Source organism: Odocoileus virginianus, chromosome 19 (genome assembly GCF_023699985.2).
Source record: "Odocoileus virginianus isolate 20LAN1187 ecotype Illinois chromosome 19, Ovbor_1.2, whole genome shotgun sequence".
NCBI classification, from domain to species: Eukaryota; Metazoa; Chordata; class Mammalia; order Artiodactyla; family Cervidae; genus Odocoileus; species Odocoileus virginianus.
Genome location: NC_069692.1, coordinates 25208979 through 25236775, shown reverse-complemented (window position 1 = coordinate 25236775; position 27797 = coordinate 25208979). Strand labels below are relative to the sequence as shown.

The 27797-nt window shown below is 44.9% G+C and overlaps 1 protein-coding gene across 4 annotated transcripts in view; it reads left to right on the top strand.

Annotated features, from left to right (window-relative positions):
* The window catches only part of FOXO3 (forkhead box O3), a 116729-nt gene extending 89327 nt beyond the window's left edge, over positions 1-27402 (top strand). For 3 of the 4 annotated variants that reach the window (XM_070449999.1, XM_070449998.1, XM_070450000.1), the window contains 2 exons: positions 7308-8743; positions 22559-22646. In XM_070449999.1, the coding sequence (XP_070306100.1) occupies positions 7308-8708 (1401 nt within the window). In that variant the 3' untranslated portion in view covers positions 8709-8743; positions 22559-22646. Of the gene's footprint in view, positions 1-7307; positions 8744-22558 lie in introns of all 4 variants that reach the window. The other variant, XM_070450001.1, reaches the window with a different exon arrangement.
* The last annotated feature ends 395 nt before the right edge of the window (positions 27403-27797 follow it).

Sequence of the window (27797 nt, the reverse complement as noted above, 5' to 3'; positions counted from 1 at the left end):
GCCTCCCTCCATCCAGGGTCTTTGCACCAAGTGCAGCAATGTAGTGTTTCCTACAGTCGAGGAGGGAGAAACTGTGTGGTTGGTATTAATGTTCTTGAGATGATCTGCTTAAAATCATGTGCTTTGGCTCTCAAGGGAGTTCATTAAGGGATGCTTTGCTGTGTTCTTAACAGTGGAAGCTAATAAGTATCTCAGGATTGGGGTACGGCCTTTTCAGTGGTTATTTTTATGCAGTCTATCTTTGGCATTTCATTTGAAGGACAGTCTCTTATAAAAGGGATTATGTGAGGTTACATTGCTAATTCAGGGAGAGTTCTGAGAATTACAGGGATCAATTACAGTCCCAGCCCATCCCTTCTGTGGCCTGTATCAGTTCCTACCTTTGGGAAAGTCCTCTTGCCCCCTTTTCTGTCCATGCTTATCCATGCCAGGTGGAGAGGTGGCACAAGACAGGATGGATGACTGTCTACAAGGCAGTGCGAGGTCAAGGACCCTTCCCTCTCAACTCCTTCCCCCACCTTTTTTTTTTTTTTTTTTAAGGAAAAAAGCTATCTGAACTCCAGTGATATGATAGATTGCTCTAACTCTCCATTTTACCCTCTGCATATAAACACAACTTTAATCTATGAGCCCGATTCTCACCCTTATCATCTAAATGGTGGAAACTTGGACTTAAAGAGCATCTGCTGTGCTGTGTCATCAGACCTGGGGAGACTCGGAATCTTTAGCTTAGAGTCTCAGCCAGCAGAAACGTAAGGGGGAAATTCCAGGGAATCTCAGCTCTGAGCTGATAATCTGGGGAGCTTTCAAATTGTGCCTCCCCAAGCCTTACTCACACCAGTCTACGACTGAGTGCTTAAAGCCTCCGCAGGTGATTGGAAGAGGCAGCCAGGGTGGAGAACTGATACCTAAGAGAAATCAGGGCATCATCCAGAGAACTGCCTCTGAAAGAGCGCATCATCAAATCTCAAAGGCAGCATCTCTCCCGAAGCTGTCTCTGCGTTGTTCTGCTGTGGCACACAACTCCCTGGATCTCCAGTGGGTTTTTCACATGACCTTTGTCAACTGTTCAGCAGTTACATATTTTAGAATTCAGCTCTTTGGCGGTCCCGTTCTGACCTATCAGTGACAACAAGTCAAAGCAAGGAAACCTACTTGAAATGCTGGTCCTGTGTGCAGCGTAGATGAGCACTGGATTTAAAAGCAGTCCTTTATAGATCATCCCCACTGAAATCCCTCATGAGGACCAGGGCACTGACTGCAGTCTGCTTGGTGGGCATCAGTGGGTCTGGCTTGGGAGTTGACAACCATAACTCATTTTGAGATAACCAAAAAAAGAGTGAGTGAGAAAGGTAGAGGCCTTTAAGAGTTAAATTACACAACTCCCTTTTTATTTTTAAAGTCAGTGGATTCCTTGTTGCCCTTGCTGAGAAAGATAAATTGATACCACATGTTGCTTCCAGACAAAACCCTCTCTGTGTTCCAGGGGAAGCACATGCAGCTGGTGTCTGGGTTAGTGGACAGTCTTTACAAGGTAAACATGGGTTGGAAGGGGTTGGAGTGGACACAGGGTAGCAACAGTTGGGAAACTACCAGCTACTCCTGAGCAGCAGGGCACTTTGAAATACTTTTACAAGTTTGAAATCTTTTCCTGGAAGGAGCCGCCCTCTCACCTTCTGGTTTAAAGTATGTGATGCTCGGAAAACAGTAAGTGAACGTTTATGATGTCACTGCTTCCGTGTGTGGAATCTTGACAGTTGAGAGCTGCTTTTGTGCTCGGCACTGGATGAGTAACTTGCATGCATAGTTTCATTTAATCGTCCCAAAGATCCTAGAGTTAGAGAGGGTGGTTTTATTCCCGTTTTATAAAAGGGGCAACTGAAGTTGGCTCAATTGTCCAGGGTCACAGGACACACGCCCAGGCCACTATTCTAGCTCCGACCTGGCTGACATCGAAGCCTACCTCCCTCCATTGGCCACTTTAAAAAATTGCATGTGTGAATTACCCACTTTGTAAATATTGGTGGAATACTTACTTGTTTCAGGCAGCTTCTCTGTGACACCTGATCTAATAATCTAATCTGTTTGGGGTCCATCTATCTTCACAGCCAGTTGGCATAAATGTAGTGGCTGTGCACTTCAGCATTAGGGAATCAATGTGTCTTGCATTAGAACACTGTCTTCATTATAGCAAGAAGAAGAATGACCAAATTCGGATGAGGATAGTCATCTTTATGCTGATTTCTTCAAGGAGGGCCAAGCCAAGGGAACCTTAGGCTCTGGACCACATGGCCAGTCAGCATAACTGTGAAATACGAGCGCCCTCGGCACACCTTCCTCCTTCACACTCCTGCACATCCCTTCTTGAAGGATTAGGCCACCAATGGCAGCTGCAGTCACTTAGGACAGGTGTGCCAGTTCTGCTAATTACCTACACCTTTTCTTTTCTGCCACAGGGTAGGCCTTGCCTCAGTATAAATCATTTTGTAAAAGAGAAGACTGACATAAAAAGTGAATCAAAGGGTATTCTCAATCTCTGCTCTGTCTTCAGACAACTTGTGCTACAGTTGCTTTCAGGGTTTTCTACATCTTTGGGCCCTGGTTGGGGTGTGGGTGGGGAAATGCTGGCATTTTTGTCCCTGACAAAAGTTTCTTCCTAGAAATGTTTAGTTTACTGTAATTCATCAATCTCTGAATTTCTTAGTTGTGTTGTGTGTTAGTCACTCAGTTGTGTCAAACTCTCTGTGACTACATAGACTGTAGCCTGCCAGGCTCCTCTGTCCATGGAATTCTCCAGGCAAGAATACTGGAGTGGGCTGCCGTTACCTTCCCCAGGGGGCTTCCCCATTGAACTTGGGTCTCCTGCATCACAGGCGGATTCTTTACTGTCTGAGTCACCGGGGAAGAAAAATTTTTTAGGAGTACATTTAAATAACCAGAACTATTCACATGGTTTTGGGTTGGGGTTATAGTAATTTATTGGCTCCTCTAGCAAACAAATGTGATGACAGAATGGCCTGAGATCTAGCAGCAGGAGTCCTGGTTGGTAATATTTACCTTATCACCTTAGCCTTAAGGACCTCACAATGTTCTCCAAAATGTGTATTTAGATGTGATTAGAAAAATCTCTCTGGTCCTATCAAACCGTTCCTCCTTCTCTGTCAGCTCCCAACCCTCAAACTAATGTTATATCTTACAAATATAGACTATTTGGTATGATAGATGAATTAGTGGAAAAGCATAAAATATTTTTAACAGCAGTTTTATAGTTTAAAATGCACAAAATACATTGGAAATTTAATTTAGAGCCCCCGTCTGAAGAGGTCTTTAGAGAACTTAAACTACACATTTTAAGAGGATTTTATAATTGGCTTGTTTCTGTTTATAAATTCCACTTCTTCATTCCTGGGTTTGAGGTGAGGGAGGGGCAGTTTGAAATCTTACAGAAATCATATCACCATTAACTTCCATTATCAGGGAGGTGTTGGGAAACACTGCAGTTCTGATACGTTCTCCGGCACGTATGTTTACTTTTTCCTGTTTCACCAAAACTTAGTCAGAGAACCTGGTGATTAGAATCATGACCTGTGAGGCAAAAAATCAGACTACATTTCTGATACCTGACCTTATTAGGGTGAGAGGCATTTGAGCTAGAAATGGACAGAGGGGACCATACTGATGGGTCTTTGTCAATGTCCCCGCACCGCTTCAGATTATGGATTTTATAAATGGAAGGCTAGGGACCATGAGGATGATTGTGACATAGTTTTTGTTTGCATTGTCTCAGTAATGAAACTGGAAAATCCTGTCTGAGTGTTGCGTAGGTGATATGCCTTAGGGAATATATTCTGTTATTAGCAACCTCTAAAGCAAGAGTTGAACTAAGATTTGACACTGAAACTGATCACCCATTTAATAAATTGGGTTTTGGTTCAGAGTCTAAGTGTAGCTTATATGGGTTTGTATGGTAACCACTGCCCTCTCTTTAGGATGAATGCTATGATGACCCCCTTAGTAAAGAAATGCAAATGCAGGCTATAGGATTACTCTTTGTAAAGACTTTGTTTTAAAAACATTTTTAGGAGAGACCTACTAAATTATTACTCTTAACTATTTCACAAAATTATAGTCATAAGATTATGCCTTTGTATCCTTCACCTTTCTTAAATGTTTTTCTTTAGATGTTAGCTCAGAGAAGTTAAATGATGACTTCTGTATAATTTGGTGACAGATCTGGGAAAGGTTGGGAGAAAGCATTGGAGTGGAGTTGGAAAAACAAGTTTCGGTTTAAACCTGTGTGACCTTCTATAAGTTACTTAATCTCTGTCAGTCTGAGGCTTCATATATATGATGCAGGCATTGACTTTGTGATTTGTTAAGAAGATTAGAGATGAGGAATCTAAAAGCGCTGAATACATGTAAAAAAAAAAAAATAAATAAAAGCGCTGGCCCAGGAACTGACTCCTGTAGTCAGTCAGGCTCCATTCCTCATCCTTGCAGTTAGGGCCTGGGTCTGACAGTCCTTGGTTCTGTCTTCTGTGTTCCAGCCCCTTTACCACAAGGCCCTACAGAAGCTTAACTTCTCTCTCCAAATTCTAACCAGTGGTAGCTTATAATTTTACAAAATTACACACACACATCGTTAGAGTTGTAGAATAGATGACCATCCATATAGGACATTTTGGAGGTCTCTAAAGGATTATATTTTCTTTTCTGCTTGGTTTGGAATTGGTGAAACTAAAAATACATTTAAAAAAATTGTCCGCAAATGCTTTTTAAAGGGTGGATAACTGGATATTTATGACTGGTCATTGTTATTGCTGGGTGTTGGTATGAATGAACTCTTTCCAAAATCTGGAGCAGCGGGGGCTGGCCACAGGAGGGGTGGTTTGATCAGTGTCCACATCACCCCCACAGGGCTTCAGGACCTCCGTATTTTTTTCCCAACAAGAAGCTTGAGTTTAAGTTTGTGGTTCATATATCTAGTTTCTTGGGTACTCAGTAATAGAATCACCTTGCACTTGCCTGCTTTTTGAACCCTGTGGAGTGAGTTTTAAGAGCATGCTTCATATCTTTATGGAGACAGTGTTTTACTTTTTAAAGAAATGTAATTTCTGAACCATGAGTAAAGATGCCATTATTCTTTAAAAAAACCATAAGAGTGAAAGGGAAGCTGGATATATAGTCTCCTGGGCACCATTTGGCTCATCAGATACTCAGCATGTCCTCTCAAACGTGTCTTTACGCCTGTCATAGAAATGCCTAGCTGTGACCCATGGTTGGTGATGCTCATTCCCCAGCCAGAGCTGTCGGACTTCCTTGCATGGGAACACATACACAGAAACACTCCTGAGTATTTTGGGTTATTTATGTATGGTGAAATCCCACTGACTTTCTGTGTTTTAAAAACATTCTGGTAGAACACATGTATTTGTATCTTCTACATAAATACATTTGGTGATTGCCAGTATTTTTTTTAACTACGGTAACTTTTAGGATGGTTTGCATTTAATAGACAGCAGCAGGCAATATCTTTTGTCTTTAACTTGCAAATAAAAACTCATCTGACCTGCCGGTGCTGTTCCAGATGTAGCAGATGCCATCATCAGCTTCTATCTTTCACAGCGCACGAGGTATTTTACAGAATAGAAGGGGAGACTTCCCCAGGTGATGAGCTCTGTCCATCATGTACTCTGTGTTTTATAATGGCAGTAAGAACACCCTGACTTCGTAGCGTGACTGGGTTTTGAAGTATATTATCATATATCATCCTTATGTCATCCCTATCAGAGAGGGATGGTTCAAATGCTATGGCTGTAATGAAGATGGAGAACGGAAGTTGTTGGAGATAGACTAAATGATTTGCTCAGGCCTCATGGTTGGTCGGTGACAGAGACGGGGTTGGATCAGGGTCATCTCTGTTAACTGAGCTTCCCTAAATCAGGAGGAGGATTCTTGCAAGATGGGAGCAATTGTTAGGGTTTTGAGGATATTTTGCCCTCATCTTTATTTTTTTTAAGAATAAACCTTTTAATATAAAATGATTTTAGATTTGCAGAGAAGTTACTGGACTGGCACAGAAAGTTCTTGATGTTGGCTCTCCACATCAGGTTTCCCCTGTTGTTATTAATATCCGATATCAGTTTGGTACACTTGTCCCAACTGATAAACCAGTGTTGATACATTATTAGTATTAACTGAGGTCTGCGCTTTATTCCGATTTCGTTAGTTTTTGCCTTATACTTTGCTTTTTCTGTTCCAGCATCCCATTCAGGATTCCACGTTGTGTTTAGTCAGCATGTTTCTCTTAGGCTCCCTGTGAGTCTGACAGTTTTGAGGAGAATGGGACAAACATTTTTAAATGTTCCTTTTTTTGGACTTTTTTGTCTGCCCTTTTTCTCATGATTAGAATGAGGTGATGGGCTTTGGAAGGAAGGCCACAGGGCAGGGTGCCGTTTTCATCACATTGTTTCCAATGCACATTATCAACCTGACTTGGCCCTTTGATGTTGACCTTGATCACCAGGCTGAGCTGTCACGGTTCTTCTTCACTGTAAAGTTACTCTCCCTCACCTCCGCTTTCCATAAGGTGCTCTTTGGAAGGAAGTTACTGTGCTCAGATCACAATGCCTTGAGGAGGGAGTGTCTGCATAAATTAGCTGGAATTTTTCTGAATGGGAGACTTGCCTGCCTTCTTCTGTCAACTCAGCAAATCTTACTCTGCCATTTTTTCTTACGCCTGTGAGACAGGTGTGAAATTGTGGCAGGAGGAGATGGAGTCAGAGAAAAGACAGGTAAAAATTCACACCAGTTCTGAATAGAAGTGTCTCAGAAAAGGTCGCTGCTGCCTCTGTACTAGAGGAGGAAGGGGCCAGAATGGAATAAAATGACCCTGTAGGTGATGAATCACCCTGAGAGAGCCAGGGAAGTCTGTTGCAAAATGCAGGGGGAGATGATGTGGTAATACATTGTAAGTGCAAACTTCAGTAGAGGAAGTACAGAAAGTTAAAGTTACAGTTACAGAAAGGACAACGAAACCTGGGGATTTAAGAAAAACAATGTCAGTGAAGTCCTATAGTCCCCTGCATCTCCTGAATATGAAACTATCTCCCACACCCTGACTATGAAAATGCCATCTACAATATTGTCATTTAATCCCAAGCCAAGGAGACTCGTGCAAATGCCTTTTTTTAAAAGCCTGTGAAATTGGGGCGGCTTTAAAAATCGCGTCAGGTTAGTGACAGTTTCTCCTGGGTACTCAGTTGGACCACTGCGGCTCATCTGCGTTGTCCCTTCTCTCTCCGCAGAACTCCATCCGGCACAACCTGTCACTGCACAGTCGGTTCATGCGGGTCCAGAATGAGGGGACCGGCAAGAGCTCGTGGTGGATCATCAACCCCGACGGCGGGAAGAGCGGCAAGGCGCCCCGGCGGCGGGCCGTCTCCATGGACAACAGCAACAAGTATACCAAGAGCCGCGGCCGTGCCGCCAAGAAGAAGGCAGCCCTGCAGACTGCCCCCGAGTCAGCAGACGACAGTCCCTCCCAGCTCTCCAAGTGGCCCGGCAGCCCCACGTCCCGCAGCAGCGATGAGCTGGACGCGTGGACCGACTTCCGCTCGCGCACCAATTCCAACGCCAGCACAGTCAGCGGCCGCCTGTCGCCCATCCTGGCGAGCACGGAGCTGGATGACGTCCAGGACGATGAGGCGCCGCTGTCCCCCATGCTCTACAGCAGCTCGGCCAGCCTGTCGCCCTCCGTCAGCAAGCCGTGCACCGTGGAGCTGCCCCGGCTGACCGACATGGCGGGCACCATGAATCTGAACGACGGCCTGGCCGACAACCTCATGGACGACCTGCTGGACAACATCGCGCTCCCTGCATCCCAGCCGTCGCCCCCGGGGGGGCTCATGCAGCGCAGCTCCAGCTTCCCGTACACCACCAAGGGCTCCGGCCTGGGCTCCCCCACCAGCTCTTTCAGCAGCGCGGTATTTGGTCCTTCGTCTCTGAACTCCCTGCGCCAGTCTCCCATGCAGACCATCCAAGAGAACAAGCCAGCCACCTTTTCTTCCATGTCGCACTACGGCAACCAGACACTCCAGGACCTGCTCACGTCGGACTCACTCAGCCACAGCGATGTCATGATGACCCAGTCGGACCCCTTGATGTCTCAGGCCAGCACCGCTGTGTCTGCCCAGAACTCCCGCCGGAACGTGATGCTTCGCAGTGACCCAATGATGTCCTTTGCCGCCCAGCCTAACCAGGGGAGTTTGGTCAATCAGAACTTGCTCCACCACCAGCACCAAACCCAGGGCGCTCTCGGTGGCAGCCGTGCCTTGTCGAATTCCGTCAGCAACATGGGCTTGAGCGACTCCAGCAGCCTCGGATCAGCCAAACACCAGCAGCAGTCTCCCGCCAACCAGTCTATGCAAACCCTCTCGGACTCTCTCTCAGGCCCCTCCTTGTACTCCGCCAGTGCGAGCCTTCCAGTCATGGGCCCTGAGAAGTTCCCCAGCGACTTGGACCTGGACATGTTCAATGGGAGCTTGGAATGTGACATGGAGTCCATTATCCGTAGTGAACTCATGGATGCTGATGGGTTGGATTTTAACTTTGATTCCCTCATCTCCACACAGAACGTTGTTGGTTTGAACGTGGGGAGCTTCACTGGTGCTAAGCAGGCCTCATCTCAGAGCTGGGTGCCAGGCTGAAGGCTGACTGAGGAAAGGGGAAGTGGGCAGAGCAGGTCAGTGCATAGTATTAACAGAGTGGGTGGTGGGGGACGCTGGCTTTTATATACATGGTGCAGAGTAACCCGGCTCCCAACCAGTTCATTCCGAGTTGTACCTGCAAAACAAACAGGGCTGTCAGGTGCCCCTTTCCACGATTTGCTGACAGCTCAGGGCTTTACTGCCAGTAAAACCAACACACACATCCAGAGGTTTCATTTTTCTTTGTATCCAGTCACCTTCGCTGACCTGTGACACAGATCCCCCTGCTGGATGGATGGATGAGGATAGAAGGGCAGTGGGGAAAGGAACCTTAGGCCACACAAACATCGTGGTTCAGGACCCTGCCAGAGGACTTTCTTAGATGGTCTCTATGTCTCTTTTTCCAACAAAGTAACAATTTTTAGGTGCTTCTAATTTAACTGTAGACTACGTTTTCTATACTCTTTCCACCAGAAGCAACATCTGTTCAATTTTTCACTGGTAGTACTAACTATCTTTATTAGCACTCAGCCTCTAAGCAATTTTAAAAAGTGAAAGAATTAAATTGAAAACAGAAGCTCTTATGTGAGGGAGCATTTACTCACATGCTTCTTTTTCCCAATGTATAAATGATGTCAGGTTCCAAATAGTGACATGATTTGTGAATGGTGACAGATTTTTTTTTTTTTTTTAAGTTATGGCATTTTAGTTCTCTTGGAACCAAAAAGACACAACAAGATGTGGCAAGAAAAGCATTTGATTAGAATCAGAAGTCGAGCGCTCAGTTCCACTTCTGCTTTCTGGCTGCAATCTAGAGTGTGTCACTTAGCCTCTGAGCTTTGGTTTCCAGTTTTATAAAATGAGGATAACAGCCCCTGTTACTTCATGGGGTTACTGAAAGAATCTAACATATTGAAGGGTATGAAAGTGCTTTGTAAATCTGCAGTGGGTTATATTCGGTGTAACTAGGTAAACACACTGACTGACATGAGTAAGCAGGAAGCTCAGAGAGGCTAAGTGGTCTGCCCAAGGTCACACAGCTGAACCCAGAATCTCTGTTCCTGGAATGGCTAGAACCATCATCGTTCTTATCATCATCATGGCTAGATAATAAAAATGGGAAGCACTCTGAACTGGAGCCAGAGTAGCAGGTAATACACAAGCTTGCCCCTAAACTCTCTTCTTCAAGTAGTAGAAAGAGCATTGGGGTCTTCTCCTGTAACAGGTTTGTACCCCCAGATGCTCCCATGTTTAGGGGCTCTGTTCTGTGTCTCAGTTTTTTTTTTTGTACTATCAGTAAGCTACTTACACTCTTTAAGCGGTGTGAAAGAGAAATGAGATTCAAAGCCATAAAAAGCTGAGCCTTGTTTAACCCTCTGCCCTGGTGTAGGAATCACAGGAGCCTCCTATGGTGAACTCATCCAGCTCATGGGGAGTTGTGGAAAGGGGAATGTCAAGAGTGTTGTGATGCTCAGCTTCTCCACTTTCCCAGGCAGAAGCAGGCCCCTAATGGCACTCAGACATCTGTTTCCAGTCATTTAATAGCCCTTGAGATGGTAAGAAGACTGCAACAGAAGCTAAGTAGGGTGACACACTTCCATGCTGCCAGAACTCAGGCTGGGGGAGACTTGCCTCAAGAAATTTAGATATTTGGCTTTTAGAAGGATAGTTTGTCTTCCTTTAAGAAGAGGAATGTGATTGTGGCTTCTAAAGACTCAAGTAGGTTTTAATTTTGGTTTGGTTGTAAGGAGTCCACTTTCTAGTTCACTGAAAAGAGTAAGAAGAAAATGTGGTAGCAGTTTTTTCCTGATGTTTCAAGTGTATGTTTTCCTTTTGGTTGAATAGCAGATCTTTCTTTTTGTGTGTGTGTGTGTGTGTGTGTGTGTGTGCATGCATGCACATGTGTGTGTAATTCTGAAAGATTATATAAAAATATTTTAAGGGAGATTTAAATATTTAAGTTTTAAAAATATATTAAAGCATTCTTATTATTCTTATCGATAATAACTACTTTAAGATTACACATTTTATTATTATTATTATTATTATTATTATTATATTAGTCTTAGGGCCATTTGTCATCTTTTTCTCAAAACATTTTGGGGGAAGTTTTTTTGCAAATATAGATGCTTCAGTAAAAAAAACCTGGTCACCTGAAAGTAAATTTTCCTAAAAGTAAACCAGCTCGGTATGACCAGAGCAAGAAAAGAAACATACTGAAGACAGTGAGGGGCTATGAGAGTCTGGTTTCAGGGTTTTAGAATTTCCATCTTGCTTTGGAATGATTTGCTCCTCTAAATAGCCAGGGTCATGTGTGGCCTGACGTGTATTCTTTGCTTTTACATTTAACTTTTGGCTGTCACTTTATTGAAGATGCTCTTGAGTTCACAAAACAGGCCTCAGAGTGTAATCTCAGAACCCACTTCTCCCAAATTAAACACCCCCAGCTTCCCAAGACTTGTTCTATAATGACTTTCTTGGTTTGACTTTTTTTTAAAAAGCCAATAGTCGTGGTATTTCTCTGGCCTCTTTCCCTGCCTTGCTTACTGAAGGTCACATGAGCCCGAGTGGGCGCTGTCTGGTTGTGGAGTTAATGGAGCAGGTCTGTCTAGCTGACAGATAGTCTTGCTGGAGAGCTGTGGTGAGATGCTTCTCTGGAGGGCTGGGTGTTTCACACATGTCATTCATTTTAGACCATGTGTGAAATCCTTTAACCTAGGGATCTATCTGGAAAAGGAAGAAATAATTGTACCTTTTATGAATGCGAGCTCCTGGAGTGTGAAGGGCACGTTCTTCTCCCAGGCACTGGTGGCGCTTGGTGCAGATACTTACAGACTGGCAGCAGGCATGTCTGTGAGCGGGCTTGCTGGTTGCCAGGCTAAGCTTCCAGTAAGCCCTCCTGAGACCATCATGTGTCTGTTCTCAACGGGAAAGCAGCTTCAGTTTCACTGTAGTTTTGATGTCAAAAGATGCCTAAATTCACATGCTCTTTTCATTCATCTACATCTTTTGGCACTTGGAGACCCCATTAGGGAGCAGCCTCATATTTAGTTGCATTTAAACAACTTAATGATAAGGATTGGAAAATACTAACCAGGAAAAGCCCATGTGGAGAAGAGAGAGGTAGTTCTCTTCCTGTCTCTGCCAACTGGCCACATCACGTGATTCATGACTCTTAGAATAGCAGGTTTCTTATCTGTCAAAAGAGGATAGAGTCAGAGAGCTGTTTTTTGTTTGTTTAACCAATAAGATTGTTTTTTAATTGAAGTTTAGTTGCTGTCCAATATTATATAACAGGTGTAAAATATAATGATTCATGATTTTTAAAGGTTATACTCCATTTATGGTTATTATAAAATGCTAGCTATATTCACTGTATTGTACAAAACGTCCTTATAGCTAATTTTATACCTGGTAGTTTGTACCTCTAAATCCGCTACCTTTTTCTGGTCCCTACCTGCTTTCTTCTCCCCACTGATAGCCACTAGTTCTCTGTATTGGTGAGTCTGCGTCTTTTTTGTTATGCTCACTAGTTGTATTTTTTTTAGCAGAATCATAGAATGTTAAGGGTACAAAGGATGTATAATTTTGAACCTGAAACCTAACATTCGGTCTGTGAAATGGCCCCAGTAAAGTGATGATATAGAACTATAAAGAAACAGTGGTATAACAGTATGGAAACAGCAGGTTCCAGTGTTGGAGGTCATTTAGAATTTAAATTTAGGCTACTTCTCTGAAGGAGCAAGTCTTTGATACTCGTTGGACTAATGTTTAAGTGCTGCAATTCCATTATGTCTTTAAATATTCATGTTGGGTGATAGGACTAATTCTAACCAAATACAGGCAATATTATAGGGCTACTTATGTGATGTTTTTTCTTGCTGTAGATATTCCCATTCAGAAATGTAACATGTGGTATGTATTACATGGAAAACATACTCTGTTACTTAAACCTGTGAACTGTTGTCTAGTCTTTGGTTATTGTATGCCAGCCTCAAGAATTATGCATCTGCAAGGATCTTTATTCTTACTTTTTAAAATACCCAAAGTCTGAACTGTCATTCATGGAGAGAATGGCTGCCTGGATCTTTCTAGTGTTGACAACAGGGAAAGAAAATGGTCAGAGCCCTGGAAAGAGGTTTTCTGTGCAGAGGCTGGTATATTCCTTGCACATACCCTTTTCCCTGGAAAGCAGTGACACCAGCACTAAGGCTGCTTTTCCTGGGCCTGTTGGGTTTTCAGCGCAGCTTTGCTCACCTCTGACCAGCCTGCTAAGCATGGGTCAGAGCCAAAGTGACCCTGGCCCTTCAAGCAGTAGCATGTATATATGGCTTTTGGAAGGTCTCTTCTGGCCACAGAGCTTATGCAGAAGATAAAGAAGTGGAGTAAAAGTCACCAGAATTACTACTGGAACTTCTTGTACACTCTTAAGTTCCCATTAAGTGCTTCTTTTCAGAGTGTTCATAATGCTCAGTATTCAACAGCTTATAAATATTGTTTCCTATGAGTGGAGCCTTCCCCCAGGGGCCTGCTTCTAAGAGACGTAGCTTTCTGTATAGGGATGGGAGGAGTGGGGTGGTTGGGACCCTCCTCTGTGCCGTGGCCAGAGAGATTGGCCTGTCAGAGGTTTGCCTGGGCCCAGGACAGATAGAAGGATGCTTGCTGACTGCTTTCTCTTCCTGACTAGGGGATGCATGTCTTAACGCTGGACTTTCATTCCAAGATGGAGATTCCCCACCTTGTAAGAGACTTGACCCGCTTCACCCTGGTTTTGTTGGTGTGTCCATTTGATTTGAAAATACTGCCTCCTCCATCCTCCATATTGTTTAGAAGTTTAAAATTTTAAAAACTAAAATGAATTAAAACATTGTGTTGTGAACTCAGGACACTTCAGTTATTTAGAGGTCCCATGGATCGGTGTTTCTCAAAATGTTTCACAGAACACTAGATCCTCAGGATATTCATGGTTATTAAGCAGAAAATAGATCCTGTGACCAAATGTTTGAGGAATGTCGTGTGAAAATGAAATAGGGTTGTTTCCTGCAGGACTTCTCAGAGCCTTAGAAGTTTAATATATGTTATAAACGTCACAGGATCAGATTTCATTGTTTCCTAAGTTTATTTGATGTCTTGAATTAAATCCTTATTCTAGAAACCATAGGACCAGTGTCCTAAGAAACCCCTAAAGAAATCCTGAAAGAGATCAGTAACCTCTTGAGAACTGGGATTCTTTGCCTTTTTTTTTTTTTTAATGTATTTATTTTTTAATTGAAGGATAATTGCTTTACAGATTTTGTTGTTTTCTGTCAAACATCAACATGAATTAGCCATAGGTGATTCTTTGCTTTTTTTCCCTCTTGATTCTTACTGGAGCTTTTTGTTCGACCTTGTCACATATCAAGCTTTTCTCAGCCACAGAGTGGGTTCTGCTCTTGAATGAGCTATCTGCCTGGCACAACGGTAGGCTACATGTTGGCGGAGGTGCTCAAAGTCTGTTCATTAAACAGAATTCATTCATAGAGTACCTGCAGCACGCTAGGCACAGTGGAGAGAGGAAGGTAAAGTAGGGTCTCCCCTCAAGGCATCATCCTGGCTGGGATGTGGGGCAGTGGTGGCGGTGACCATTGTCATGGAGGAAGACTGCTTTTCATGCAAGACTGGAGCAAAGGCCCCACTGGGCAGTGGCAGCCTTGCATGTTTGCTTTTCTGGGACAGTCCTGCTTTCAGATGTCGTGTCCCGTTATCATATGGTCTATTTCACCTGTCTTTGGCTAGGGGATAAAAACATAGGCTCCATGCTGATCGGGCCGAGTTAAGGCTAAATCCAGATGCTGGTTCCTGTTGAAAGCCCTGCAGGATGCTTGCTTTTATGTTTGACTTCTAGAGTTGGTTCATCATCACAGTTGGATGTGAGCCAGCCACCCGCTCCAAGCTCACTGTCCCTAGGGCTCTGCTCTGAGGAGACCTGCAGATTTTAAAAGCCTCCCCTGCAGCCCATCCCACATTAAATAATGCCTGTGTGGAACAACAGAGAACCTGTGAATCTGTAGCAGAAGGCTGTCATTTTTATGGCTATGTGTCATCGAGTCAAGTCACTCCGTTTCTCTGAGTCTCAGTTTGCTTGTCTGTAAAATGGGACTAAAATGGAAACCTAGCCCACAGACGCTCTTGTAAGGGCTACCTGTGAGATGACCTGATATCCTTTGGCAACATTTTTAAAAGTTACTTGATGTTTATTGTTACTTAAAATGGCTCCAGAGGTTAATGCAAAATTAAGGAAACTCCCAAGCCAGTCTTAACGCTGTTGGCAAAAATAGCAGTAACTTTTCTCTGTAAACTAGAATCGATCAGGTTTCCTTTCATTAAAAAGGTACAGCAATTTGCTGTTGTATGAAACCTTTGGTGTCCCCTGGAAGTCCTACTTGCCAATTTAAGGGTCCCCGACAGAGGCTGTTTTTTTTTTTTTTTACTAGTGAAGGACCTCCTGCCACAGGTAGATTAGGGAGGTTTTTTATTTTTATTTTGAGGTTTTGTATATGGTACCCAAAAGTGTTCCGTTAGCATCTTTAAAGGACTGCCTGAGAAACCCTAGCTGTCTGGCTTCTGTTTTCTTTCCTTAGGGGGCCTGTCATACCTACTCTGTGCTGGGTGAGAGCCTCACCCTCCCCTTCCCCGCTTCCTCAGAGTGGAGCCCCTTCCTGTCGGGTGGGAGCCTGGAAATCTGACCTTCCCCCTCCATGCCGGGCCACCTCAGCCACAGAGAGAAATGAAGAGCTGGTCCAGCTCTCCTGGGACTTCCTGGGAGCAGAAAGATCACCACACAATAAATGGCATGATGCTGTCAGGGGTCTGGCCGTGGACCCCACCTTCCCAAGAGCTGGTGATTTACCCCCATACTGGCTAATGTGACCCAACTTGCGGTTCAGGAAATATGGTCAGATGTATCACTGCTGCTACTGCTAAGTCATTTCAGTCGTGTCCAACTCTGTGTGACCCCTATAGACGCAGCCCATCAGGCTCCCCCGTCCCTGGGATTCTCCAGGCAAGAGTACTGGAGTGGGGTGCCATTGCCTTCTCCGAGACGTATCATTAAGATCTCCCAAATCTAATGTCAGAGAAAACCCAGAGAAATCGGGCTGTTCTTCTCCAGGAGCTTTCCTCCTGGAACAGCGGGACCAAGCCTGGAGCCGAAACACTCCACTGGGAGAGCTTCTGCCACGTGGCTGCAGGTGTTTTGTTCTCTTCCCAGTAACAGATGTGAACCCTACTCTCTAATTCTAGATTTTCTGCTGTTTTTAAACAACCTCTTTCTTGCTAAAATCTATGAAATTCATTTATTAAAGGACGAGAAATACTTAGTCATGAAGCCCTCAGCATAATTCCAGTGTTTCTAAGGGTAAAACTTTAACCGCCAGTCCTGGTTTGACCCACAGTATGTTCTCTCTCTGTGTCCCTCTGTCTGTCTCCTTCCCTCCCCTTCCCTCTTTTCCTCTCCCCTTTCCTCTCTCCTCTCTCTCTGATGAAACTAGTCTGGATCATGACATTTTTAAAGTATTCATGTCTGTGTAGAGTGTTCAGTTTGACTCCTTAATGGAAATTAATGACACAAAGAGGCCAGAAGTTCTGAGGTTGAACTTTTAATTTCCACTGGGCCTCTCTTTGTGTACATACCACTGTAATTAATTGTACCTTCCATTAGTCAGTTGTATGTTCAGAAATGATTGGAAAGCAGTGGAGCCCAGCATACCTTTGGTAATCAGAAAATGTGGTGTGACTGACAGATCTGTTAGAAGGTGTCCCCTAGGTGGTGGTGGCCCTGTGGCCAGAAAAATGCACTCCCGCCCAGCCCTGGTCATCTCAGGCTGTCCTGCTATCTGGGGTGGGGCGCTCCTGGCACATACCCCTACAGTGCTGGTCAGGGGAGAGGAGGACCACCCAGGCCACCCCCTGTATGGATCCGCCTGACTCCTGGATCTGTCCTCCCACCAGACTGCCACCCTCAGGATGGATGGGCCTCTGCCTCTTGTCCATCTGGGAGCCACCCTGGAGACCCTCCTTTGGGCTCCTTCTTCACTTCCTTCCTCTGTTGAACTGGTGTGGGTGCTGCTTCTTGGCTGCCATCTGTGTTACTGCATGCCCTGGTCATGTCTTACAGGTGAATGAGTGGTTTGGACTATTTGTGGAACTAAAATAGCTGATTCTGGGTGTTCAGTTTCAGAGTCACTTTTGGAAATTTTATAGTCTTCAAAATCCTGCATAACTAAAGCAGGGAAAGAAGCCTTTGGAGACCCTACTGTTCGATGCTCGTTGGCCGAACCCTTAGCTGGGCTGGAGCATTGCAGCTATACTTGCGCCCCGTCCCAAGGGAGATGCGGCATCCCAGCCCAACAGGATAGCTGCAGGCTCCCGCTTGTCCCCCCACCCCCTCTGGCCAGTGAATGCGGTGAGAAGTCACACAGGATGGGCCCACACCCAGCAAACATAAACAGTGTGATGTTCAGGTCATGGTTTATGGGTCTAAGGTTTCCTCCTGGACTACAGTTCCTTTTGTTTGTAAATGGTGAATCTCTTTAGCTGTGACAGCAATTTGAGAGTTAGAGTAGCGTGACTCAAATTCAGGGAGCTGGACTTAAGAGTGGATGTAGTAGGATGGGAGAAGGTAAATTCTTTTTTTTTTCTGAATGTTTTTTTTTGTTTTTTTTCCATTTATTTTTATTAGTTGGAGGCCAATTACTTTACAACATTGCAGTGGTTTTTGTCATACATTGAAATGAATTAGCCATGGATTTACATGTATTCCCCATCCCGGTCCCCCCTCCTACCTCCCTCTCCACCCCATCCCTCTGGGTCTTCCCAGTGCACCAGACCCGAGCACTTGTCTCATGCATCCAACCTGGGCTGGTGATCTGTTTCACCCTAGATATACATGTTTCAATGCTGTTCTCTTGAAACATTAAATTCTTTATTAAATGCTTACTATTTAAAGTTTTATTATTATAAAAATTAAATTATTTGGATGTTAAAACTGTGCCTTTATTGATCCTTAGAAAGTTTCATCTTATAAGAAATGGGAGTTTTAGAAACTTAATCTAAGAAGCCATCCTCCATCCAGAAGGGGATCATTAAAGTTCTAGGTCTCGTCCCACAGGCAGTAGGTTCTGCTTGGATTCAGTAGAGATTAATTTTAGCAGATGTAGGTTTGAAATGCTTCATGGAAGCTGTAAGGCTTAATAGAGTGGTAAGCGTTTGAACTGGCAGAGGGGAGAGAAGGCTGTTTCAGGAGGACGTTGATTCATTCATTCAGCCAGCAACTATTGTGTGCCCTCTCCTGTGTTTCAACTTTGCAGGCTGCTTGGGACATCAAGAAAATGTGTCCCTGCTGGAATGTGCACTTCTTGTGGTTGAATACCATGTCTGAGACAGTGCTCTTGAGATAATGAGATGGTCCATAAGTGGTTTGATTTGAAGGCTTTGCTCTACTCTCAGTATGTTGGGAATTCAATATGTGTGAAAAAGTAACCATTCTGGGCACTATATGATGAGGTGCCAGGTGTGGCTTAGGAGTTAAGCAGAGGACAGCCTGAGGTGGGTGGGGCTGGAGGAGCCGTCTGGATGTTTGGATGGGCAGAGCAGACCAGCCAAGGCACTGAACCTGGCCCATCGGATCAGGTGGTAAAGCCGGAACGAGGTCAGCGGAGCCAAACCCCCCAGGTCTCTGCCAGCCACAGCTTTAGAGTATTATATGGGCCGCCCTTCCTGGAAACCTGATTTTCCTTTAGGGAGGCTCCTCAACTGAGTACATATTTGGCCAGAATTTCCATACCTGTTTTCTTTCCCCTCATAAACTATTCAGTGTCTAAAATGGCAAGTTGATAGCATTTGCCAAACGGGTTTTTATAGAGCTGCACCTCCTATGATTGCCCTCCTCGGGCAGCTGTGGAGGGTGGTTCTCTTTGGCCAGCCCCACAGGCCGAGGGCTGCATCTTCATCAGCCGGGCCTGTGCAGTCCCTGACCGCCAGGGTGGTTTTCAGGCGCTGCGCTCTTCCAACCCAGAAGAGACTAAGAAATTACCAAATTAAGCCAGAGTGTTGTGCTTAGACACCATTAGGTGTTTTCTTGAGCTGTTTTGTAGTTGGGCCGTAAAGATGAGCCCCACAGGACTTGCTGACATTTCTACGGTCCAACATCCGACATGGCCACCTTACCCAAGCCCTGCTGTTTTTCCTGGGGTGATACCAACGGAAGCCTTGGATGCTGCCAGATGGTTGTGGCCTGTGATGGATTGGGTGTCCCCCAGACCCTCCTTGGGGGGGAAGCAGAGATGGTGGCCAGCAGGCATTTCTTTGCTCTCTACTCAGGTAGAAGCATTCATTCTCTGAAACCCACACCTGTTCTCTGAAATCCACCTGAAGTTTCCCTGTCATTGAGCAAACATGGATTCATTTCTTTTCCATCCTAAATGTTCTACTTCTAGTCCCCCACTTGCCCCAGGGGTTGCAAGTTTGGCTTAAATTATCTTTATGTTTAAAGAGTAAAGAAAGTGGTATTTCACTGTAATTTTGTGTTTCAGGCAGACTTTCCTCCAAGCATCTTTTATTTTTGGCCAGGAAAGTAGTGGCTAACCTGCGTGGATTTGCAGATGGGAGAGTTTTGTCCCTGTGGTTCTTTTTCCTTCCCTGTCATATTTGGAACTGGGGCCCTGTTCCTCTCCTCTCTGCCAGGAAGATAAAAACACTGCTGAGAAATCCAGATTTGTCACAGTGGAGTTAGTTGTGGGAGGACAGCAACAGGAACAGTTTATGTTTTATTCCCAGATTAAAGTTGATGGGGGTTATGTTTTGTGTACAGTTTTTTGGAGGCGTGGCCCTTTCTTAGAACATCATGTGATTTAGTGGTGATAATTAGGCAGAAACTTGTCTTCCCTACAGATGCCAAGATTATAGAGGGACTTACTCTCACCAGAGACCGATGACAGCATCCACAGATATTTTTAGAAGGGGCCTCATCATTTGGTTTCCCTATTTCATTTTCTTTGCATCAACAGCCTGCTTTAAAACTTAGTCTTGGGCAGGGAGGGAGGGGGGAGATTTTCTCCCTGTTAATGAAAGTCCCGGATGGGACAGAACAACGTCTTCCTATTTATTGTTAGTTGGCCCACTGCCTAGTAACTGTGAAGTGATGGCTGTAATCCCCTTCAGCTGTAGGCTTCCTTTTCCTTCCTGAAGTTTTGCTTAATCTGATGTGCTTTTAGACTCATAAGGCCATCAACATACACACGTAAACCTCATAGTTAACTAAAGCATCTCACTTTAAAGAATGTAAGACTAGTGAGAGCACCATTCAAATGCAGGGAACTTGTGTCCAAAGCAAGTATCATTAAACCCGGTTATTTACTGTGCTCCCTTCATTTGTCCAGTCCTTGATAGTGTCAGATAAACATGTGTAAACATCGAGCCACCAGAGAGAGGTTAAAAAATGTTAAGGCAGGGGCCTTAGAGGGGCCGCTTTCCTTGTGATGAATTCTAATCGTAAGGTCTTCCTCGTGAATACTGATCCTGGTGTTCCTCTTAGAAGGGTGACTGCGTTTCCTTTTTGTATCACAGTATTTTACAAACTGCCTTCTGTCACGGAGGGACAAGTTGCCTTCCCGTCCTGTGGAGTGGGGGTTTCTCTGTTCAGTTTGTCCTCCGTGAGGGCTGCCTCTCAGCCTGGGCCTGGCCTCTGCCAGTTGAACTTCCAGGCGCAGGCTGTTTCCTGTGCGACCTCGGGGGCGTGCCAGGACACAGTGCACAAGGGGCCCCAAGCCCATTCTGCAAAGAAGGAAAGCGGGCAGGTCCGCACAGCCCCTGCTGAATGATGAAGTTCCCTGCTAGTGTGGGCCTTTGGATGAGAGTGTAATGGCGGATGCCCTCTCTTGCTTAGATCCATGCCACATGACGGGCTTGTAGGTGCTTCCTGCCTTCCTCCCTCCTGCGCTGACTCGGCGCCGGCCTCGGAGTGAGTTGCTGCTCTGCCACTTTACTTGGGGAATGAGGTGTGTCAGCTCCCCAGCAGGCGCTGGTGTCTGTGGCTGAGTAATTAACACCAGAGGGAACAGGGGGATGGGGTTTGGGCTAGGTAATGCTTCACAGCTCCTCTCTTGGCGCTTACAGTAAGTCAGGGTCAGGACTTGGGGACCAGAGTCCCCTGATGACTGATGGCATAGTGATCTTAGATGGTGGTTTGTTAAGTGTTATGGTGAAGGAAAGAACGAAATCCCTTTCCAAAGAACCACACCCGCACCCTGTCTGTTCAGGCCTCGGGTCCCAGGTAGAGCCGCTAGAACAGCACCAGCTCCAGCAGGCTAAATGCCTCACAGGTCCTGAGATCTGATACCTGTCAGACCTTTCCTCCCTCTGAAATCTGCAAGCCATTATTTTATAGTCCAGGATAAATTAGCTAGTATCCTTACAGAGCAGAGAATACCTCCGAAAAAACCATCAGCCAGGGAAACAGCATACTTGGGGAAGGGGTAGAAAGAAGAAGCCTTTTCCTGCTTTATCCTCTCTGCCTCTCATAACAACCTAAGGTTTTCTTTTTGGAGCTGTAACAAGGGTAGTTGTGACCGTGGGTGTGTATTGTCACAAATACTAAGCCCTGCTGTCTTTCTGAGGGGTAGTGAAAAGTAAGATTGCCACGTAGTCCAGTCAAGAGAGAGAAGCAGATGTAGATAACGTGTGTGTATGAGTGAGTGAGAGAGACGGGAGCTTATTGATGCATTTTTCATTACTTGTTCACCTTATCTGGTGAGACATCCAGAGTTCATGTTGCTTCCCTCCCACCTTTCTATCCATTTCTTGGCCTAGAGCCTTTTTTTTTTAAAAAACCATGACAGCTGACACTGTCTCCATAAACAAGTGGTCTTGAGGCCTGTCATATCAGTTCATTTAGCTACATCTCTGAGTGTGTGGATAAATATATGTGTGTCTGTATAGTAAGTTTATTTTTTAATTCTCTAACTTTTCCTGGCTCGGTGGTCATATGATGTCAGATAAGACTTGTGTAAGTTCAGATTCTTTGAGAGGACTTAACCATTTGAAGATTTCTTGGAGGCATAATAATAATACCACCAGTAATGTTGTTATTCATTGTTGAAAGGATATTCTATGGGAGGTTTTTGAGCCATCTGTGCATGATATAATTTTATTTCCTCTGTAGATTTTTAATATGTAAAGCAAAGTCCCAAGATAGTCTACTTAGAGATTACTTGTTTTTTTGGTGAGGGAAGTCAAGATTACCCCTGGCCATCCATGCAGACCGATGAAGCGTTTGTGGAAAGTGGCCATTTCCTCCTCTGGGGTTGGGCTATCAATGGAAAGGGTGGTGAGCAAGGTCATTTAGTCCACAGAGCCTGCAGGGGAGAACCAGAGAAGCATAACTGGTCTGTTTGGGGTGACCAGCTTCTCTGGTTTATAGCATGAAAGTCCTATGTCCCAGGAAGCCATTCAATCAAAAAATCTGGAGTAAAACCCCATCTGCAGCCCAGTCCTGCCTAACTTGGAAGGGCCCACTGAGACACCCCAGGTTTACCTGGCTCGTTAACCTCCCCGGGTGAATGGCCCCATTTCCTCTAGGCGTTTGAACTTGACAGCGTTTTGTTATCAAGCACAGGAATAAGGTAAGTAATCTCCAGGCTTTGTCCTTAGGTTTTCAGACCTTTGAATCTAGTGCAGCAAAACAGCCTGACTTGGAGCACCCCAGCCCAGAGGTGGATAAGGAGACCGGAGGCTTAGGAGGTGTGACCCAGAGGGCTCCCTGCTGCTGTTTGAATGTCCTTAACCGTCTCTGGTTTTGTTCTCTCCTCCTATAGACCCTCAAACTGACGCAAGACCTACCGAGAAAACCCTTTGCCAAATCTGCTCTCAGCAAGTGGACAGTGATACCGTTTACAGCTTAACACCTTTGTGAGCCCGTGCGTTTCCTACCCCAGCAGAGACTGTTATCGGCCCCTTCCCCCCGGGTGAAGCACTTATCCTCGCACAGAACTCTCTATAAAGTATGCAAAACCCTCCTTGTTCGGGGTGACAGCCACCTGCCAGCGAAGGACAGCACCCTGCCAGCACCGCCCGCCCCGTTCAGAGCACACCGTCAGCCCGCAGGCCATCCTGTGGTGTTTTAATATCGCGATGGTTTATGGGACGTGTTAAGCATTTTTTTGTGTTCGTTTTCCTTTGACTTTCAGTTTCTCACATGCATTGACTTGGAGTCTTTTTATGTTAAAGTGTTAACCATCCTTCCCCTGGCACATTTAAAAACAGAAAATGTACCAGCTACTGCGCTGGCTTTGGGTGTCACAAACGTCCGAGCCTGTAGAACTCCCCAAACTAACACATTACGTAAACTAAAGGGGGTTTTTCTGTCTTCTTTACTTTGGTAGAAAACTTCTTTTCTTAAAAAAACAAAAAAACAAACAAACAACAGTGGCACAAGTGTGTGCTGTGCGCACCGGCCCAGGACAGAGCCCTGCATCCGCAAACTGAAGGGTGCCCGGCACCTGACCCCGAGTGCTCCGTCCTGAGTCAGGGCGGTCAGGGGATGATACCCTGGCCCTGGTCTGCAGTTGCCAGGTGGGTCTGGCCTGTGATCTCCTGTCAGTATCCTCAGCTCACACAGTCACGGTGATCGTATGTTGGTTAGAAATTAGGATCTTTTCAAGGAAGAAATCCGCTCAGCTCTTCACTCATTGCCAAATGCCACTAATGGTTTAGTTTTAAGGAGAAAAGAAAAAGGAAAAAAAAAAGTAGTCTTGTTTTGCTTTGCAGAAGTGAACTTACAGGCAAACATTAAGCCTGCAGTGAGAAATGTGTGGAAAGTACAAATCCGAGTCACTCTTTTTTCTAAATGCACACCCTTGATTACTTTTAGCCTTGCTCTGTATAATCTGATCTAGTAGACGTGTATGAATGAGGGGCAATAGCATACAAACTGATTCTTTTTTAATATAAATAAGCTTAGGTTGTAATTGTACAGGTGACACAATGGAAGTACAAGATAGGGCCATTTTGACCTCCCTCCTCCCCCTTTTCCTGCTTGTATGGATTTCATTTTTTTCTTTTCAAAAAGTTATGGTGCTGTATAGGTGCTTTCTGTTTAACCCAGAAAGTTTGATTATATTAGTTGCCCTCTTTGGTAGACAGAGTAGTTGGGAATACCTTTGGTACATATGAAACTGGGACAATGACCCTCTGATTGGCACAGCATATGCATCCTTCTCCAAAAAGGTATATGAAGACTCTTTTCTTTGCATACAAAGCATTAGGCATACAAATGTATAAATATATTTTATCATGTACAGTTACAAAAATGGAACATTCTGCATGAATGTTAGGGATCCAGGCTCGCAGTTCAGCACAGACCTCCCTGCATGAGTTCTCGCAGACGCTTGCACCGTGCAGTGGGCGCTGACTCCCCCACCAACACAGACATGCCACCCGACCACCTGCGCCCATCACCGGCCACCAGGGGCCCCCTTCTGCACCTTTGCTTCCTGATTCCTCTGGGGGTGATGGTGGTGGTGATAACAGCTCCTAGTGTAATGAAAGTTCCATTTGGTGTTGTCACTTGTCTCTCCTGCTTCGCTTAGGTTGTCATGTTTGAACGATGGCCCCGTTGATTTCACCCTGCCTTTTACTGAATCTGTAAATTGTTGTGCAGTTTGTGGTTATAGTAGACCTGTAGCCTATTGCCTTTTCTAAACTGCTCCAAGTTTATAATCTTCATTTTGAAAGTATGTATAATTTTTGAAAATATGTATTCTATTCACGTGATCTGCTTTTCAGTGAGACAGACTTTTGCTTACCATATTCCTCTGTAGTAAGGCTAGCCCCCTTCCTCAAGTCTTTGGTAGTCTGCTGTCCATGAAGACTGTCCATTGTCAGTGAGAGGGGGCTGCTCTCTGGGTTCCTAAGTGATGCTGCCCTCAGTGGAGACACAGTTTGATCAGGGACAGGGGAGGGACCAGGGGGTATCGGATTCAGGGAGAATCTGAAGTGCTTCCAACACAAGGGCCCTGAGACTTTCTCTCCTGAGCTCAGAGAAACAAGAAAACTAACAAAAATAGCTATTTGCCTTCTAGACCGTGGAAACTACTTTGGGAGTAAGAAAGGCAACCCTCAAGATGTGTTTAACTAAAATCTTGAATTGCTTTTTAGACCTGTGGCATCTCATTTATTCTCCCCCCACCCCAATGGTTGTTAGATTTCAGGCAGAATGTCTTACAAAATGTCCTAGAACCATATTATAATTTAATCTAAAACAGCTGAGGGAGGGACAGAGAGAGGGGATGTGAGAGCAAGAATAGCCATGGAGCAGATCAGGAAAATGGAGAGGGAGGGGTGCTTTGAATCTTTTATTTTTCTTTTTTAAAAAGTAACTCAGCATCTACATGTAGAATATCATGGACAGCTGAGATCAGGGCAGAGTTAGGTGCCGGCATCAGTGCTAGAAAGGGGCAGTCAAGAATGGAATAGTTAGGCCTGTCCAGGATCACACAGCCTCACTGTCACCCTTGGCCACTCACCAGGAGGCCAGGGTCCCTTAGACTAACCAGGTCCTGCCGCAGTCAGACGGGGCAGAGGTGCCATCTTAAGACCCTGCTTTCAGGAAGGGCCTACCAGTGGCCATCATGTGAAGTTCTGAGTGTCACAGGTCTCTCACAGGAAGTTTTCTGAGCTGGGGCGTCTCCGTGGAATACTCAGTAGCCTCCGGGGGTCTGGCAGTCCTAATGTTTGCTTACTGATGCAAACTCTGAGTCTACCCTCAGCCTCTCATTAAGCTGCTCTAGGGAGCCTTCCACTTTTTGATGGGAAATTTAGAAGAGTAACAATGTTGAAAACATGACCTGAACTCTGGGGTTCTGTTGTTACCCTCAGGGTTCCAGAGCCAGAAACCTTTTACCAAAGTTAGAAAAGAGCTTTATCACAAGCCTTCCCTGTCCTGGCATGAGGCCTGGCGGCAAGACTCAGAGTATCCCATTAACTGTGAATGAATCTGAGGTCAGTTCCCTTTCTTGCTGAAACACATCCTTTTAAGAGTTCCGAAGTTCATCTTTGCTGTTACCAGGTGGAACGTGCACACACGTGTGGTGCTGCTGGACTGTGTGTGGGGCGGAGTTTGGTGTTGAGTTTCAGCCCTGTGTGTGTCGCTGCCCCGCTCTGAGAAGACCTCATGGCTCACTACTCAGGACAGGTATGCCCAGTCTCAGGGTGTCATTTCAGGCAGCTTCTGAACCTGTTAAAGATGGAAGGGAGTCTATCTCATGAACCCCAACTTAAAGAATAAGGAATATTTGAATCTCTTGGAAAGCCCATCAAGGGCAAAGCAAACAGCCATGCCCATTTTTTTGTGTGCCGATGCCAAGGGCTGGTGAAGGAAAATAAAGAAGTTACCCTTTCTCTCTTAAAGCAGAAACAAAATCCTGACAGGTCCAAACTGTGATTTCCTCTTTCTTGGTGTATTTGGGGAACGTTGATTAGGTATAACGTTTTTTTTTTTTTTTTTAATTAAGAAAAGCAAAAACTTTTTGTAGAAATTCAATTGCTGGCAAAGAGGTACAAACAGCCAGCCTCTCCTGGAGACCAGGGGTGGCAGGGTGCAGCAAGGGGAGAGAGCAGTCCTCGTGAAATCCCGTCTGTCAGACCAGGTCGTAACGCAGATGCCCAGGTACTGAGAAGAGTACAGTTGGCCCTGAGTACACACGGGCTCCACATCCTCAGAGTCAGCCAACCGCGGATCCAGAGGGCCAAGTTGTACTACGCCTTTTTATATAAGGGACTTGGGCATTCACGGATGTAGGCGGGGGGATGGAGTCCTGTAGCCAATCCCCCACGGATACCGGGGGTGACTGTGTATTATATTTGATCTAGATCTTTAGTGGGTAACATTTTATGCAGTTTGAATAAAAATGTTTTCCTCTTGTTTAGTTTTATTTGTATGTATTTTACTTTGATGAATGATTGGTTCCGAGGCCTCTGCCACACTCCAGAAATATTTGTGCGGCTGCTTTAAAAAAAAGAAAAATGCTGTGTGTCTGGTCACTTATTTCTCTAAAATTATCTCATTGCCTGGCAATCAATCTTCTCTCAATATACTCGTCCTAGCACATTATGTACACAGGAAATGTAAACAGATGTGAAGGAGGACCAGGAAAAAAAGTAGTTAATAATAAAAATGTATGTTTTGGCTTCACATGTTTAACTTTTTTTTTTTTTAAGAAAAAAAGTTGCATGAATGGAAAAAAAAATCTGTATACAGTATCTGTAAAACTGTCTTATCTGTTTCAATTTCTTGTTCATACCCCATGCAAACTAGAACTCAGTGTGGTGCATGGCCATATTCAAACACCTAAGAGTCATGCAGTTGATACTTTGGTTTGAAGCACCTCATCCTTTCTTTTAAAGCGAACACTATCATATTGCATTCTTACTGAGGAGTTTGTCTGTCCATATATTACCATGAAATATCTCTACCACCTTTTGTCTCAAGAATCAAAACCAGTTTGATTTGGGAATCTTCTCCTTTCCAAGTGAAATAGAGATGCAGTACTTAACTTTCCTTGGTGTTTGTAGATATTGCCTTGTGTATTCCATTTAAAACCGTAATCTAGTTTGTAAAAGCGATGGTGACGCATGTAAATAAAGCATCAATGACACTCTACCTTACTCGCAAGAAATTGTTTGTTCTCCCTCCCCATCTCTTTAACCTGAGAAGTGAGATAGCTGGGTTTATCTCAAGGTCTCCCTATGGGAAAGGCACGAAGCAGAGAGACTATCCTGAGATCTCTAAACTAAATGAATCCTGTGGACTTTTTCTCTGACCCACTTTGACCTCCATAGGCAACCAGACACTTTAATAAAGCAGATTTATGGCATTGTGCATGGTGGCAGAGAGCCACTTTCAGCCTGCACTGAGTCAGGTCACCCTGGGGGAGCTTCTGTGCAGGTAGTGGGATTTGGACTCCGCACCCGCCATGGGTATCAGTGGTTTTGACTCTAAGGAGGTCCTGCTCTCAGGAGTCCAGCAGATGAACACTGGTTGTCGGTCATCACGGT